The sequence below is a fragment of the Quercus lobata genome, chromosome 8 (assembly GCF_001633185.2).
Source record: "Quercus lobata isolate SW786 chromosome 8, ValleyOak3.0 Primary Assembly, whole genome shotgun sequence".
Taxonomy (NCBI): Eukaryota; Viridiplantae; Streptophyta; class Magnoliopsida; order Fagales; family Fagaceae; genus Quercus; species Quercus lobata.
In genome coordinates, this window is record NC_044911.1 from 37,963,810 (window position 1) to 37,980,919 (window position 17,110).

Below are 17,110 nucleotides of genomic sequence, written 5' to 3' on the forward strand. Positions count from 1 at the left end.
ATAAGACTTTGTACCTCAACGGTTTATAAAAATGTTGTAGATAAGTTTGTGCATGTAACATTACTCTAAAAAAAAATCAATGATATTGTTAAGAGGGGCAAAATGTAATTTTATGGAACAAAATTGCTAAAATTAGTATATATATATATATATATATATATATATTTTTTTAATAAAAAATTTGGGGTGGGGGGCCCATTGACCTTCTAGTCTATATATGCCTCCATCCCTAGATGAAAATAGCCAAATACCACCTTTTGGTAAAATTTGTGGTAAACTAGCACTGTTTCAAAAATATTTAGTAACCTACCACTTTTTTAGTACTCGAGTTCCTAGTGAGTCGTTAGCATGACACTACTGACCTGGAATTTATGTAATTAAAAAAAAAAATTGGTACTCGATATTAGTGAAATCGAGTATCTCTTTATAGTACTCGAGCTTAGTGCAATTGAGTACCTTGTTTTTCTTTTTTCTTTTTTTCCTTTTTCTACTTTTTGTTTTCGTTGGAATGGCTTGAATAGTCAAACTTAGTGGCTTGATATTAGTCAACAAACCATTAAATGGCTTGCATGCCCATGTTAGGAAGATGCATGATATTCAAGAAGTTTCATGCGTGAAGAAATGTAAGAGCTTGCATTAAATGTTCTTCATGAATTGTCAAAGAAGATGGCCAGGAAAAGAAAAGTAATATATATAAGAAAATGAGATTACGTGTGGCTTTATGTGGAGGAAAGTGAATGAAAAGGAAAATAAGAAGATGAGGAAGAAGTGAACGAGTGGATGAGAAAAAAGAGAAAAAGAAAAAGGAAAAATAAAGGTTTTGGGTTTGGGTAATTAAAGTAACGCGAAAGAAAATATAAGGAGTAACTACACAAATTATTTCACAACTTCTTTTTAACATTTTTCTCATCCACTCGTTCACTTCTTCCTTATCTCCTTATTTTCCTTTTCTTTCACTTTCCTCCGCATAAAGCCACACGCAATCTCATTTTCTTATATATATTACTTTTCTTTTCTTGGCCATCTTCTTTGACAATTTATGAAGAACATTTAATGCAAACTCTTGCATTTCTTCACGCATGAAACTTCTTGAATATCATGCATCTTCCTGACATGGGCATGCAAGCCATTTAATGGTTTGTTGGCTAATATCAAGCCACTAAGTTTGACTATTCAAACCATTCCGCATAAAGCCACACGCAATCTCATTTTCTTATATATATTACTTTTCTTTTCTTGGCCATCTTCTTTGACAATTTATGAAGAACATTTAATGCAAACTCTTGCATTTCTTCACGCATGAAACTTCTTGAATATCATGCATCTTCCTGACATGGGCATGCAAGCCATTTAATGGTTTGTTGGCTAATATCAAGCCACTAAGTTTGACTATTCAAACCATTCCAACATAAACCAAAAAAAAAAAAAGGGTACTCGACTGCACTAAGCTCGAGTAATATAAAGAGATAATTGATTTCACTAATATCGAGTATCACATTTTTTTTTTTTAATTATACAAATTTCAGGTCAACAGTACTACGCTGGCGACTTACTAAGAACTCAAGTACTATTTAGAACTCAATTTTGTATCCGTTTGGATACGAATGATAACTTGAGCATCAACAGTGCCACGCTAGTTTGCCACAAATTTTACCAAAACATGATATTTGGCTTTTTCACCTCCGTCCCAGGCTCAGCAATATTAGACAAGGAATTTATTACCACGTTTTTGTAATGTACCACAACCAATGAGAATTCAGAACTTGTATAAGGACTAGTGCCCTTCTTAAATGGGGAAAATTTGGCCTTCATTAGGCCGAGAAGGGTGGCTAGAGTACTAGTAATAGCATGAGGATAGGAATAGGAAGAGAGACATTCTTGTACCTTCTTTCTTAGCAAATATTAGTCTTAGGAGCAAAGCATTCTTTCTATACTCCAACCGTGGTTTTACACCCTAGCCTTCATGGTGTTTTTTTTTTTTTTTTATAATTTTTTTTTTCACATAATTATCATGTTTTTGTATGCTTTAACATTCTTTCTCTCACCCTAACCTGACATTAAGCACACTAAACTAGCCGTTGAGCCAACCTTAATCATATGTATCAATAAAAGGCAATAAGCTAGCGGTACCATCACTAGTCTTCTCTTGAAGCTAATTACCGTGTAAAAGTTGGGATTATCAAGTTTCATTCTTTTATAAATAGGATAAACATAATCCACTTATTTAATGTAGTTTGTTTGAATGTTTGTATGATTTACTTGTTAATCATTAAATAAAATATATGAGGGGATTCAAAATATCCTCGTTTTGATGTGATAGTGCATATGCATCGATATCCTGTATACCCGTATACCTTATGCACACGCAGCCTATGTGTTTATGTATGCATCTTGAACCCAAGTCAGTAGAATATTATGTTTCGATTAGTTTGTTTAATTTTCCACATTTGTTGTGATTTTGTTTGACTCCAATTCTATAAAATTATTAATATTTGAATCATGAAAATATAAATGGGAACTCTATCCTAATTCTGCGTCTATTACATTAAATGAAATACACAAGGGGGCATATTTTCAAAGATCAAGTCAAGAAATGAAGGAAACATATTTGAAGCACAAATAAAGTTAGATATTGGTAAAGGAAATGTTGAAAATAAAATTAGGCATGCATTGATAAGGAAATATTTTATTTTGAAAATCATATCTAAACATACTTGAATCTAACCTAGGATGGAAGAATCAACTAAACAAATTATGAAAACTAATAGTCTAACTCTAAACTCATAGTCTTATTTGTAAGATCTCTGCATTGGGTCGAAAGTGGTTCTTAGATCCAAAATAAAGGGCAATTCCCATTCTTTGAATTAACCTTGAGTCCCTGGCCTATGTAAGCTACAGAGATCACACATTGTGGAACTTACATCTGGAACAATAACTAGATCGGTAAAGATTCCCTCAAGAGTTTTCTTATAGGACAGTTACTTCTCCAAGAAGGCAATCATGTAGCCAAGGATATACTTTTGGGTAATAGACAGGTTGATATTTGATAATATTTTGACTGAGAATTTTTCTAACTCTTTTGGGTAATAGACAGGTTGATATTTGATAATATTTTGACTGAGAATTTTTCTAACTCCTTTTACCCTTTGGGTTGTAAATGCTCTTTTGATTCCTTAGATCCTTCGGGTTTGAAGGATCCTTTGGGATAAGAGTGCCCTTCGAGTCTAATGCCAATGTAGGGGCCTTCCGTCCTCCCATCCATCTCAACCATCAGGTATAGTATCACCTGTCAGGTTACCCACTACCGATGATGGATGATACTAGTCTCACACCATTTGTGTGTTCTCCACTCATGCATCCTTATATATAAAGAACTTGCACACCACCTCTCAGTATGGGTAGTAAAGTCCTAAGATCTCGAGACATTAACTCCATATCTTTCCTACAAGAAGAAAGATCCTACATTCATGGGATCTTGGTTAGCTCTTCTACAATATATAAGCATCATCAAGTCTCCTCTTCTCCAAGGTACATGAAATTTCCTAGCTCACACTTTGGGGTTATTGGAGATTTCTTTTATCAGTGACTTAATTTTCAAAAAGTTTTTGGCCAGCATCCTACCATTGCTCTCTGTAGGTTCTTTGTTCTTTTGTTCTTCAGGTACCCTAATTAGCGTACGTGTAGACAATCAACTCACTAACGATTTTATGCATCATCAATATTAGTAGGTTGTCACTGTCAATTCTGATAGAGCTTCTACAAGTTTTAAAAGCTAACCCTACCTGAAGGTTCAGTGATTAGCTAGATGAAAGAATGTGGTTTAAATCCCTGACTAAAGGATTTTAGTTGTAAATCAATTTACCTTCTTGTGACGGATCATTATACTTCTAAGGAGAGTCCTTTTGAAGGAGGGACTTTCAACACACGTTGCCCAAAGTAACCGTAGAATCAAATCCTTGATTTTCCTATCAGGTAGAGTTTCAGTCACATAAATGATTCCAGCTCTAAAATGGCTTCTGATGAACTTGCTTTCTAAAAATTACCCTCAATGGTTTCATTAAAAATGCAATTAATAGGACTGTTTTTTGTTTAAATTTATGGTGAATGAACAAAAACTCATTAGTCATTACCTCCAAGACTCTAACACTTAAACTAACACAAGGTTTTTTTAAAAAAAATTTTAAACATTAGTTTACTTTTCACCGTTTAAGTTTCTAGAGTTAAGTTGTTGGGTTAAGTTTAAATGAGGTTGCATACTCTATACCTTTGATTTATTTCAAAACAATCCTGTCCATGAAATGGACACTCTCCATATCAAAGAGAAATTGAGAGGATCCGAGTCCCCAACAAAGAAGTTGCACCAACAACCCACCACAAGCTACAAACATGTTGGAATGGCTTGAATGGCCAAGAAGCCAACAAGCCATTAAATGTTAGCATGCCCATGTCAGAAAGTGTGGCTTGATATTTAACCAAACCAAAGATTGGCATCCACAAATAGCATGCGTGAAGGAATACAGAAGTCTTGATGCATGGATTCTTGGCTCAATTTGTTAACTTCTTTGTCAATAGAAGTCTTGCATTATTTTCATGTGCTAAACTACTAAAAATACGACTAGACCTTTAGCTATAAATAAAGGTGGAGGAAGAGAGCTCCGACTTGAGATAGCAAAGAGCTTCTTCTATGTGTGCACCAAAGATAGAAGTTAGAGTGTCTTGCAACTCTTGTTTAAATACAATAGGATGTTCGCTATTTATTTTTGAGAAAACCAAAGGATTGTTATTAAAAAATAAAAAATAAAAAATTTAAAAGGTGAGGTAACCAAGGGCGTATTGGGGGTTTGGGTTTGTGAGAGTGTCTTCAAGCTATTGTTGTAATCTCCAAAGTTATAGTGAAACTTTATTCTGTCGCTTCCCATGGATGTAGGCATATTGCTAAATCACATAAATTCCTTGTTTCATATTTTCTCTTCTCTTTACCCTTTAACCTTATCTAAACAGATTATTTCTCAATTTTTTCATAGCAACTAGTATCAAAGTTCCAGGTTGACATATTCAATGTTGGTACAACAAGGTTTGATGAAGGCTTTGTATGGGAAAGCAAAGAAACCAGATAAGATGACTGACGAATTCGTCTCCCCTAAATGATCTCAACGACACAGACAAGGACATTCTTAGACGAGCTAAACAAATACCCCCATCATTGACGAAGGAACACTACAACAAAAGTGGACTATAGTGACAAAATCTAGTGACAAAAATTAAATTCGTCACGAAATGATAACATTTGGTGACGAATACAAAAATTCGTCACCAATTTTGATAAAATATTTTACTACGGTGATGAAATTAGTAATTCATCACTAAAGATATTCGTGTTGGTGACGAAATAAGGTTTTCATCACTATAGCTCATGAAATAAAATGGCGCCATTGTGTTTTTATTTGGCGGGCTGTACCATTGTCTATGGTGATGAAATAAGGTTTCGTCACCGAGGATAAAAATTAAGCGCCCTTTCAGTGTTTTGGGCACCAAAGTTTTTAATTTTATTTTGGGGTAAAAAATTGTAACCCTAAATCCCCAAATCACTCATAAATTTTATTTCTCCTTCTCTCTCTCTCTGTCATATTTCCCCACCTTTTTTTTTTTTTTTTTTTGTATTGCAGAGCTAATCCTTTATTAATGGTGGGTTTTTGTTTCTCAAAAAAAAAAAAAAAAATGGTGGGTTTTTTTTTACTATGGCAATGGCTGGGTTTTTGTGTTAATGGTGGTGGCTGTACTTTTTGTTTAATGGTGGTGGTTGGATTTTTTGTTTATGATAGTGGCTGGGATTTTGTGTTAATGGTGCTGGCTGTGCTTTTTGTTTAACAGTGGTGGTGGGTTTTTTGTTTATGGTGGTGGCTGAGTTTTTTGTTTATTGTGATGACTGGGTTTTTTGTTTATGGTAGTGGCTGGATTTTTGTATTAATGGTGGTGGCTATGTTTTTTATTTATGGTGGTGGCTGAGTTTTTTTGTTTAATGTTGGTGGTGAGATTTTTGTTTATTGTGATGGTTGAGTTTTTTGTTTATGGCAGTGGCTGAGTTTTTGTGTTAATGGTGGTGGCTGTATTTTTTGTTTAATGGTGATGGTGGGTTTTTTGTTTATGGTGGTGGCTGAGTTTTTTGTTTATTGTGATGGCCGGGTTTTTTGTTTATGGTAGTGGCTGGGGTTTTGTGTTAATGGTGGTGGCTGTGTTTTTTGTTTAATGGTGGTGGTGGTTTTTTTGTTTATGGTAGTGGTTGGATTTTTGTGTTAATGGTGGTAGCTGTGTTTTTTGTTGTGGTTTTTGTTTAATGGTAGTGGCTATTTTTTTTTTTTTTAAAAAATTAGTGTTGGCTAGATTTTTTATTTGTTGTGATGGTTGGGTTTGTGTTTATGATGGTGGCTGAGTTTTTGTTTTGGATTTCACTTTATTTGTTTTGTTTTAAATTGTGATTTTTCTGCATTCTTTATGATTTCTCCATGGTTTGTAATGTGGGTTGGGTTTTTATTTGATGAGAATGTTGTGGGTCTTCTTTCTTTGATAGTTTGGCTTCATATGATGTTGTATTATGATTATTTTGTCTACTTTGTTATTGGGTACTGTGGACATTTTTTCCATTGTCTTACTAATGATAATCTTTTTTTTGTTGTAGTACATCTTATTAGGGATATAGGTTTGCAGTCTAGTTTTTTATTAATGTATTTTCCTTTATACTTGTGCAGATATAGGATTGGTGGCAAAAATATAGTTTTTGTGGGACTACTTGAACTCAAATAATTTTCTGTAAAGTTTGGAAGCTAAGACATCATTTGTATATAAATGGTTGTAATTACTTTGTGAACATCTTTATTGCATTTTTAGATTGTATGGATGTTTTTTTTATAGATTTGGTTAGAAATGAATAAGTTAATGTAATGGCAAGTAAATGTAAAAAATATTAATAAAAAAATAAAATTGGTGACGAAATAATTCGTCACTTGATCTATTGAAATTATAAAAAAAAAAAAAAAAAAAAAGATCGGTGATGCAAAACTTCGTCACCTAATCTATTGAAATTGGAAAAAAAAGTACATTTGGTGACGAAATATTCCGTCACTAAAAATAAGGTTTAGTGACGAAAATATTAGGTGATGAAAGTTTTTCATCACCTATCATTTTTTATCGGTGACGAAACATTTTCGTCACCAATACATTCTGTGACGGAGCTTAGGTGACGAATGCTGTTTCGTCACCATTTCGTCACCATATGTATTCGGTGACGAAATAAGGATATATTGTGACGAAAGGTTTCGTCACCATAGTCCACTTTTGTTGTAGTGGAAACCAAGCCATTCAATGCAGCCAATTATACCTGGAGCGGTTACAGGGCCAGCTGTATAAACCGTTGGAGCACATTGAAGCCACATTACAAAGCATCAAACTTTACCAAGAGGGATATTAAGGCCACCATAACTGCCCCAATGGTCAGAAGCTACAAAAACATATATAAAGACCCTCACAACATCAACACGAGGTAAGAAATATACTAAGATAAATTCACTGTTATTGTACGATTTTGTTTTAACTTACAAAGAGTTCCCTGGTACTGACTTTGGCATCGGAGATGTTGTGGCAGACACCACACCGGTGACCATCTTTGAGGATACATTCACACAAACTGGAGATTGGTTCCATCTACCCACTCTGACTGACGAACTCACGCTTCATCAATGACATATGTCGAATGGGAAGAACTCGATATGAAGGCGGTAAGTTCAATTCGACTATGTCTGGTAGATGAGCTTATGTATGATGTCATGGATGATGTGTTAATTGTGATTGTATGGTTGAATTTGGAGAGCCAATATTTGTCCAAATCCCTCATAAATAAACTAAATCTTAAGTGAAAACTATACGAGCTTAAGATGGCAGAGGGTGTAGATTTGGCTCAGCATAACCATATGTTCAATAAAATTATCAATGATTTGTTGCGGATCGAAATAAAATTCAATGATAAAAACAAGGCAATGATGCCTTTGTCATATCTCCTAGCTTCCTACAAGTATTTAGTTACAACCCTACTTTGGGAGAAAGAGATTTTGAAATTTGAAGAGATCTTAAGAGTCTTGTGGGATCACTACCAACAGAAACAGAATTCAAGTGAAAGTTCTGGTGAAGGGCTTATGGTAAAGGGTAATCAAGATCATGGAAGGAAGAAAGATAGAGATCACAATTCTACTAGGGGACATAGTAGATCCAAATCCAAAAGCAAGACAGTGAAGTGCTATAAATGCCAAAAGAAATGGCATATTAAGTGAGACTATCTAGAGTGGAAAGGAGGCAAGGACAAAGACAAGGAAGGGTCCTTAAGATCTGCAACTGTTGTGGCAGTAGATTTAGATTCATATGGAGATATGCTTTATGTTTTATCTAGTGCCAACTTGTTGATCAATTCTTGGATTTTGGATTTAGCATGTTCTTTTCACATGGCTCCTCACAGAGATTGGTTTGACACTTACAAGTCAATTAATTGCAATCTTGTTCTAATGGGCAACAATGTTGCTTGCAAAATTGTTTGAATAGGAAAAATTAAGATAAAGATGTTCGATAATGTGGTGAAGACATTAGGAGAGGTATGACATGTTCCATATGTGAAAAAGAATTTAATTTCATTGGGAACCCTAGACTTTAATGGCTATTGCTATAAGTCTAAGAATGGGTTAATAAAGGTGTCAAGGGGTGTTATGGTTGTGGTGAAGGGGCAGAAAGTAGAAGGTAATACCTACAAGCTGTTCGGCAATATTATTATTGGTGGAGCTGCTACAATTACTGAATTTGAGTAAGATGATACACTCCCGTGGCATATGCGACTAGGGCTTATGAGTGAGTGTGGTATAAGGGAATTGCAAAAATGAAATTGGTTGTCTAGAGCTAAGTCATGTAAGTTAGATTTCATACTGTGTCATGGGAAAGCAGTGTAGGATGCAATTCAAAACAGCCACGCACAAGACAGAGGGTATATTAGATTTTGTACACTCTGATATCTAGGGACTGATGAAAGTGGTCTCTAAAGGTGGAGCTCAATATTTTATGAATTTCATTGATGATTATTCCAGAAAGATTTGGGTTTACTTCTTGAAGAACAAGTCTGTGGTATTTGCAAAGAGAAGTGGAGAGCTAAAGTAGAAACCAAAATGGAATGAAGATCAAGTTCAAAATCATTGTTAACATCTACGCTGGTAACCGTTTTTTAATTAGGCAATTATCAAACTTGTGCATTCTTGTTTCTGCCATGTTTCATGTGGGGGGATAGGATGGCATCACAAGCCTAAAGGCCTAAGGCCCATCAAAATAGAGAAGAAAAAAGGGGACAAAGGGAACACTAGGCCAAGCCCAGTAAGATCACAAGATGAAAAGAAAGGGACTGTAGAGCTCAAGCACTGGAGAGAAGAAGGTGTAACCCACTGAGGTATCTCCCTTCCTTGGAATGTAGTAGAGGAACCGGGTCATCACTAGGAAGGATAAGGATAACAACAAGACTAGTGAAAAAAGATAGCCAAGGAACAAGAGAAGGTAGCAACTAAAATTGGCAACAAACCCCTCCGCATTAAATGGTTGTACTTACTAGACAAACATTATATTAAATGCCTAATGACCTATTAAAACAGTATCCTCCAGCAAAGAACCCACTTATTCCTTAAAAAAGGAGGAAGAAACCCCTGATGGGATAAGTATCTTCCTCCCCTAGAACTCAATTCTACAAGGAAATAGTTGAGAGTCACCAATTCACTCCATCATTTCCATCACTAACATCACTAACTCGTCTCCATCACTAATTTGCCTCTATGTCTCTCAGGTTCAATGTCTCTATTCCTTCTCTCAGATATGATTATATGTGAAATTGGTGTCTATTGGTGTTTTTGTTCTTTGGATTTGTAGATCCATTCTTTGGGTTTGTAGATTTGTAGATTTTGTTATTTAGGAATCAAACTCTAGTGTTTGATCTTTGTATTTTGGTCGAAATTGAAGCCGATCGTTACCCACTCAAGTCCGATCTGACTCAACCTATGGTTATTTGTGGTCAACGATGTGTCTAGATCTTCTCCACCCAATTTGATTAGGTCAGTTGCAGATTGGGCACAAGGTCAACCCAAACCAACACATGGATAGCCCTATTTAGAGGTTTAAATATGTCTCATGTTCTAATCTATATCCATAACTATATATACTAATGTAATAATAGAAAATGAAAACTATTAACTTTTTGTTTACTTCTTCAAAGTTGCCATATAATTGGTAAAATGATCCACTAAAGAATAAAGTTGGGATGCACGAATAGCAATAGACCCTCTAAGCCTAATCTGTCCAATGCACCTGAGTCCTCCAAGCTTCTTGCTCCAACAAGGTTAAGCCTAACTGTGTCTTTTTTAGCTTTTTAGATCCCGCAATAAACCCATTGCATCAACCAAATAAATTGGTCATCTCCAAATTGCATCCTAAGCACCAAATTACCTCCTCACTGATATGGGTATGGTGAGATAAGGATTTGGCTAATAAACCTCTCAAGGGTATGTCAATGGAGAGGGTGAGATAGAGGAATTTGGCGACTCACTCGCTACTGGGATGAGTCGCGAGATAATTGTCAGGCTAGACTTTCGTTTTTTGTCTTATAGTGCTCCAGTTGTCGTGACCCTTCAGCTTCCTACATGTTTCACACGTGTGGCATTTTGGTGAGTCGCCAGTCGCGAGTCACTCGCAAGATCTAGTCGCGAGAATCCTCTGAATGCTCACACACTTGAATTCTTCACGCTCTTCTCACACACAACCTTTACATAATTCCCACCAAAATACAAGGTATCTAATTGCTAAAATACAAACAAATTTGGCATGAAATAAAGCAAACACATGATTGAATAAATTCAACCTTACATTTTGGTTTCAGTAAATGCTAAAGATTTGATTTGATCATCCAAATTTCTTCAAGCCTAACATAGACTTCCACTCATCCGAAGCATTGGTTCTCTCTCTCTCTCTCTCCCAAATGACCAATACTCACCCAAAGTATTGGCTTATTCTAACGTATTGCGAGAATTTATCTAACTATACATGCTAGTTTCTAAGAACTTTATCCTAGATGCATATTGGACTCACTGTGAGTTAAAAAAATCATACAAAGGTCTTATAGCTTAATTAACATTTTTTTGTGATTTATAGTAGACAACAATCATGCAAGCAAAAAGCCTTATAACTTAATTAACATTTCTTTTGTGATTCGACTAAAGACATCTAAGGTTCAAGTCTATCATCACTCAACTATTGAATTGTAAAAGAAAAATACACACACACAATTATCATGCAAGGTTTAATTTTTCTTAGTGAGCAAAGGAAAACAACAATAAAATAAAATTTTAAAAAAAAAATGGCTTATCAAAAAGAAGAAGAAAAGAGTTGAATCTCTTATACATACGAGTAATGCTGAGGACACCATCTTTATGCCACAACTCGCCATGTAGTGAATTGTGGCACAAAGTTATATCAAAGTTGGTATCCTAGCATTACTCTGTACATATACATATACATTTGGAATGGCATGAAACGTGTCACCTCCAACGTGTGTGATTCCATCATAAATGGGTGCCGTAGCAACAACATTTTTTTATGATTTATCGTAGACAACAATTGTGCAAGCAAAGAGCCTTATAACTTAATTAACATATTTTTTTTTGGTAATTTGAATAAAGACATCTAAGGTTCAAGTCTCTCATCACTCAACTATCGAATTGTCAAAAAAAAAAAAAAAATATATATATATATATATACACACACAATTATCATGCAAGGTTTAATTTTTCTTAGTGAGCAAAGGAAAAAAACAATAAAAAAAAATGGCTTATCAAGAAAAAGAAAAAAAAGACATGAATCTCTTATACATGTACATACCTTCATGAAAATTGCGTCAGCATTTGGAATGGAGTGAAACATGTCACCTTCAACATGTGTGATTCCATCAAAAATGGGTGCCGTAGCAGCAACATGTGGTAGATCAAAGTTGATACCTTTGATGTGTGGATAGGATTTCACAATCTCAGCTAGCCCACTACCTATCCCACCTCCCACATCCACCAATGATCCCACAGAATCAAACCCATGTTTATACTCAAGAGAGAATAGTATTCATCATAATCCTGGCCGTACAAGCCATGGCATCAATGAACAACTTGTTGAATTCAGGATTTTCAGAAGCAAAGTCCCAAATCTCACGCCCATTAATCTTCTCAAAGCATATGCCACCGCCTTTGATACAATGGCTAATAGTGTGCCAGGAGGTCGTTAGCCTAGGATGGGTCTCCTTGAGTAGCATAGGAGCTAGGCTCATCTGTGAACCTTGCAATAGCCATCTTGATAAGTGGGTCATGCCGTATTTAGTGTCTCCACCTTCTGATGGATGATGTTCGGTGAAGATCTTTCTGCGGACTAGCAATCTCATGAGGCGTTTGAGATAGCTGACATTTAAAGAGAGTGCATCGGGAATATCAGCTACTATCTGTAATGATGTAATTGGACAACCATGCATGTTTATAATGTCAGCTATGCGGAGCTCCACAGTACATTTCACTGCCATGGAGTCTACATAGCTCAACATGTATTTCCATATATCAGCTTGCGCTTGTAGCTCTGCTTCAGCTTCCTTTGGCCCCATTCTCTCTCTCTCTCTCTCTCTCTCTCTCATGAAATGTGAAATGAACCTGAAGGGGGTGAAGGTGGGTATAATTTGCTGAATGAGTGAAAGTAGGAGAGGTTTGGAAGAAGTTTGTTAATCAATTCTTTTACAACCACACTTTGCCACAATTTGTTAACGTGTTCTTTTGTGTTTGGATTCCATCATTTATATATGGTCCATCGATTACTATATTTGATACAAAGTAATTTAATTTTCATTTGACACGTGTAGAAGCTGTGTCAAAGTAAGTTGCAATTAATATGTTGCTAAAACTTTTCCTTTGTCAAGGGTACTCTTAGAACTTTTCCTTTGTCAATGGTACTCTTAGATCCTTTATGATAGAGATACAATCCTATAGATTCGATTATCTTCAACTAGGTTGTATTTAATAAAAGTATTTGATCCTGTTACTAGCTAGGGTTTTTATTTTATTTTATTTTAGTACACGTTTTTATTATGATATAAGACAAGGATCACTCTTTCTGAAATGGATTAATTTTTGTTAATTATTTAACGAGAATTTACTGATTCAATGTAATTCGTGAATGACGATGCACATGTGGCTCTCCAAGCATTTCTTCTCTAAATATTGCCAGTCTGATGCTTAACACCCAGCAAAAGAATATGCTAAACAAATTGATGATCATTATCATCTATGGAATATAAATTGTCATTGTCCGATTGTCATTGGAATATATATATATATATATATATATTGAGAAAAATTTAACAGTTAAAACAACATACAAAAAATAAATAAATAAATAAGTTCTTAATAGGGTATTTGTACAAAGTTTTTTTTTTATAAATAAATTGAAGGAATATTTTCTCACCTATTATATGATAGTTTATAAAATCATCTACGTGACTTAAATTACATGGTTCATTATTATTTAAAATTTAAACAAATCATATAACTATAAAATAAGTCATGTGACTAAATATACATAAATGTAATATTTTGAGTTACTGCTTAATATTGTGTGTGTTGTTGTGCTGCTGAAGTGCTATGGAGGTGTGTGCATCTAAAGTGCAATTGCAGACTACTACTGTAATGATAGATGATAGGTTGCATGTGTAAATTGATGTAATACTTATTGTAACTACAAGGTACGTAGTTAGGCACGTGTCCTGATGAGTATAGTAGCATGTAGGGGATTATTTCATATTAATTTCAGTTAGATAAGTAGTGTAACAGACTAGGATTAGTGCATGTGACTAATTAGTAGGTTATAAGAAAGTTGGAGGTAATTATGCCAACGGGCATAAGTAGTTGCAAGACCAATTAAGTAGATTAGCCGTATCAATTAGGATTTGAGCATGTATTCATGGAACTTTGGCCTTGTAATGAGATCTATCAAAAATTAAATAAATGCTTGTTCTCTCTGTAATATAGATTAACAATTTATTGGTCCAACTTTTCCATGCATAGTACAGGTTATGCATAGTACAGGTTAGCAACTGGTGATATTACAAAAACAATAATGACTACATCATAACCATATCACTTAGGGTATGCCTCAATAACTATGCCATTCAAGTTCTTAACAACTTATTAAAAGAATATGTAATGTTGAAATTACAATAACAACGACTACATCATTGTCATATCACTTAGGGAACGCCTCAATAATATATGGTAAAGCTGGAATTTTGATGATATTGTAGCGAGGAAAGCCTCCTTCTTCCAATACTTTCTTCCACTCAAATTCAGTCCTTTCCTTGCCACCTGAGACATGTGCAATCATAAGCAAATCAAATGCTATACCTGTGTCATCAAATATAGCATTACCCTCTGGCTGTAGCACAACATCTACAATAATAACTTTTCCAGTCTCTTTCGGAATTGCTTTTTGGCAATTTTTCAAAATCTTGACACAACTTTCGTCGTCCCAATCGTGCATGATCCACTGCATAATTCAGAAGTGGCAATGTCACAATTAGAAACCAAATCCAATACAAATCAACTTCTAATTTTAGTATATTTTTGTTCAACTGTTCATTTTAATTTTCTTAATTTTAGTACCAAGCGGTCCATTTATAATACTCAATATGAAAGCTAAGATGACCATCCCACTCACCTAGATAAGTTCACCTCATCATCAGTATTGTTGAATGCTTTCATGTATAAAAATGTGCTATAAACTAGTTATTCATTGTAAAGATAAAATTTCAACTAAAGAGTCTTTGGAAACATCGGCCATATTTTCTATGCATTCTATTCCACCATCTCTTTTTCTTTTCTCTTCATTTCTTTTTCTTTTTTCTATTTAGCCCTGGGAAATGGGGGCTTGAGTTAAAAAGAATTAACATAGAATAGTAACAACAAAATAATTTGTATAATGCCCAATAATATAATATATTATATAGTTTTTGAGAAGTAGTAACATGAGGTAGCAACTGTAGCCAAACATGACAAACTAACAATATCACAATAAAACAAAAAGTCTCAATATTCATGCATTTAAATATTAGTAATACAAACTAAGTCTTTAACACTAATAGAGCATGGTGGGATAGGGCAAGGACAAATTGTCATCCCAGTTATTAACTCTTAATAGGCACAAAGCTATCAATTCTATTCTGAAGGCTATTCTAGTTTATCTATTGAAATGAGATATTTTGATACCAATCTATTTTGACGTTCCATTTCGAGGTTAACACTAAAGTTATTATATATAAAATAAATATACTTAAGTTTTCATTACATAATATAATATCATATCAAATTATTAATTTAAAATAATGTATATTTTTAATATCATCTACATAATTGACATCACTTTTTTACCCATAAAAAACTTGTCACGTAGAATTTGTCGTAAAATTATTATGAAATTATCATAGACATAAAGTTACACATAAAAATTAGCCAACATAACAGCAAAAATAATCTAAACAACAACCATATTAGGCCAAACAACCACAAAATATTTAATAAAAGCCCATTTTTAGGCATTTCAAAAAAAAAAAAAAAATCCTTTAATAATTCAATGATTACTTCAACCCATTCCCAAAAAAAAAAAAAAAAATCTCTAATTTTCTATTTAATTTTTTTAATGCCTATCCTAAAATAATAATAATAATCCCAGTGCCACCAGTGTAAGCAAAGGAAAACAATAATAATAATGATGGCTTAAAGAAAACAAAACAAAAACACACAACTTTAAAAAGGTTCAGTTAATGTATACCTATACATTAACCATTCATTTTACCCATTCATTTTGGAAAAATTTTTATAAAGAATTAAAAAAATTGTCAAAATAATTAATTATTTTTTCATTTTTCATAAAAAATTTCATAAAATGGTTTACGTATACCTAAGAACACACATTAGTGAAACCCTTAAAAAATATCCCTATAAGCGTACCTTCATGAAAATTGCATCAGCATTTGGAATGGCTTGAAACATGTCACCTCCAACATGTGTGACTCCATCATAAATGGTTGCCGTAGAAACAACATGTGGTAGATCAAAGTTGATGCCTTTGATGTGTGGATTGGATTTCACAATCTCAGCTATGGCAGTACCAGTTCCACCTCCCACATCCACTAATGATGCCACAGAACCAAGACCATCTTTATACTCACAGACAAAAGTATTCATCACAATATTGACCGTACAAGCCATGCCATCATTGAACAACTTGTTGAATTCAGGATTTACGGAGGCATAGTCCCAAATCATACGCCCATGAGCCTTCTCAAAGGCTAGGCCACCTTCTTTGACACATTGGCCAAAATAGTGCCATGGTATCATTAGCCAAGGATGGTCCTCCATGATTAGCATAGGAGCTAGGGTCACCTTGGAATCATGCAATAGCCATCTTGATGAGTGGGTCAGGCCGTACTTAGTTTCTCCACCTTCTGATGTCTGATGTGCGGCGAAGATCTTTCTGCGGACTAGCAATCTCATGACAAGTGCGAGGTAGCTGATATCTGGGGAGTGTGCATCAGGAATACCAGCAACTATCTGGGATAAGGTTATTGGTTCACCATGCATGTTTATAATGTCAGGTATGCGAAGCTCAACAGCGCATTTCACAGCCTTGGTGTCTATAAAGCTAAACATGTATTTCCATATATCAGCTTGCCCTTGTAGTTGTAGCTCTGCTTCAGCTTCTTTTGTCCCCATTCTCAACTCTCTCTCTCTCTCTCTCTCTCTCTCTCTCTCTCTCTCTCTCTCTCTTGCAAATGAAGTGGAACAGAGGTGGTGAGAGCCTTATATAATTTTCTGAAGGGCTTGTTGGGTGCAAGTTTAGAACAATATGGCTAGGAGTAGAATTTAGTATTTAAGTTGCTGTTATGCTAGATACGAAAAAAAACAGAGTATTGCAGAAAATCTATTGCTGAAACTCTATTTCATTGCAATTTTTATTTCTTTTT

The 17,110-nt window shown here is 34.6% G+C and overlaps 1 protein-coding gene and 1 pseudogene across 1 annotated transcript; both read right to left on the minus strand.

Moving 5' to 3' along the window:
• Positions 1-10,790: 10,790 nt before the first annotated feature.
• LOC115956834 lies at positions 10,791-12,703 on the minus strand (annotated as a pseudogene).
• A 1,631-nt stretch (positions 12,704-14,334) lies between these two features.
• LOC115958600 ((R,S)-reticuline 7-O-methyltransferase-like) lies at positions 14,335-16,884 on the minus strand. Its single transcript, XM_031077027.1, has 2 exons — positions 16,095-16,884; positions 14,335-14,634 (listed from the first exon to the last, which is right to left on the minus strand). Exons 1-2 carry the CDS (start codon positions 16,857-16,859, stop codon positions 14,335-14,337), a joined length of 1,065 nt encoding a protein of 354 aa, XP_030932887.1. The 5' UTR covers positions 16,860-16,884.
• Positions 16,885-17,110: the final 226 nt, after the last annotated feature.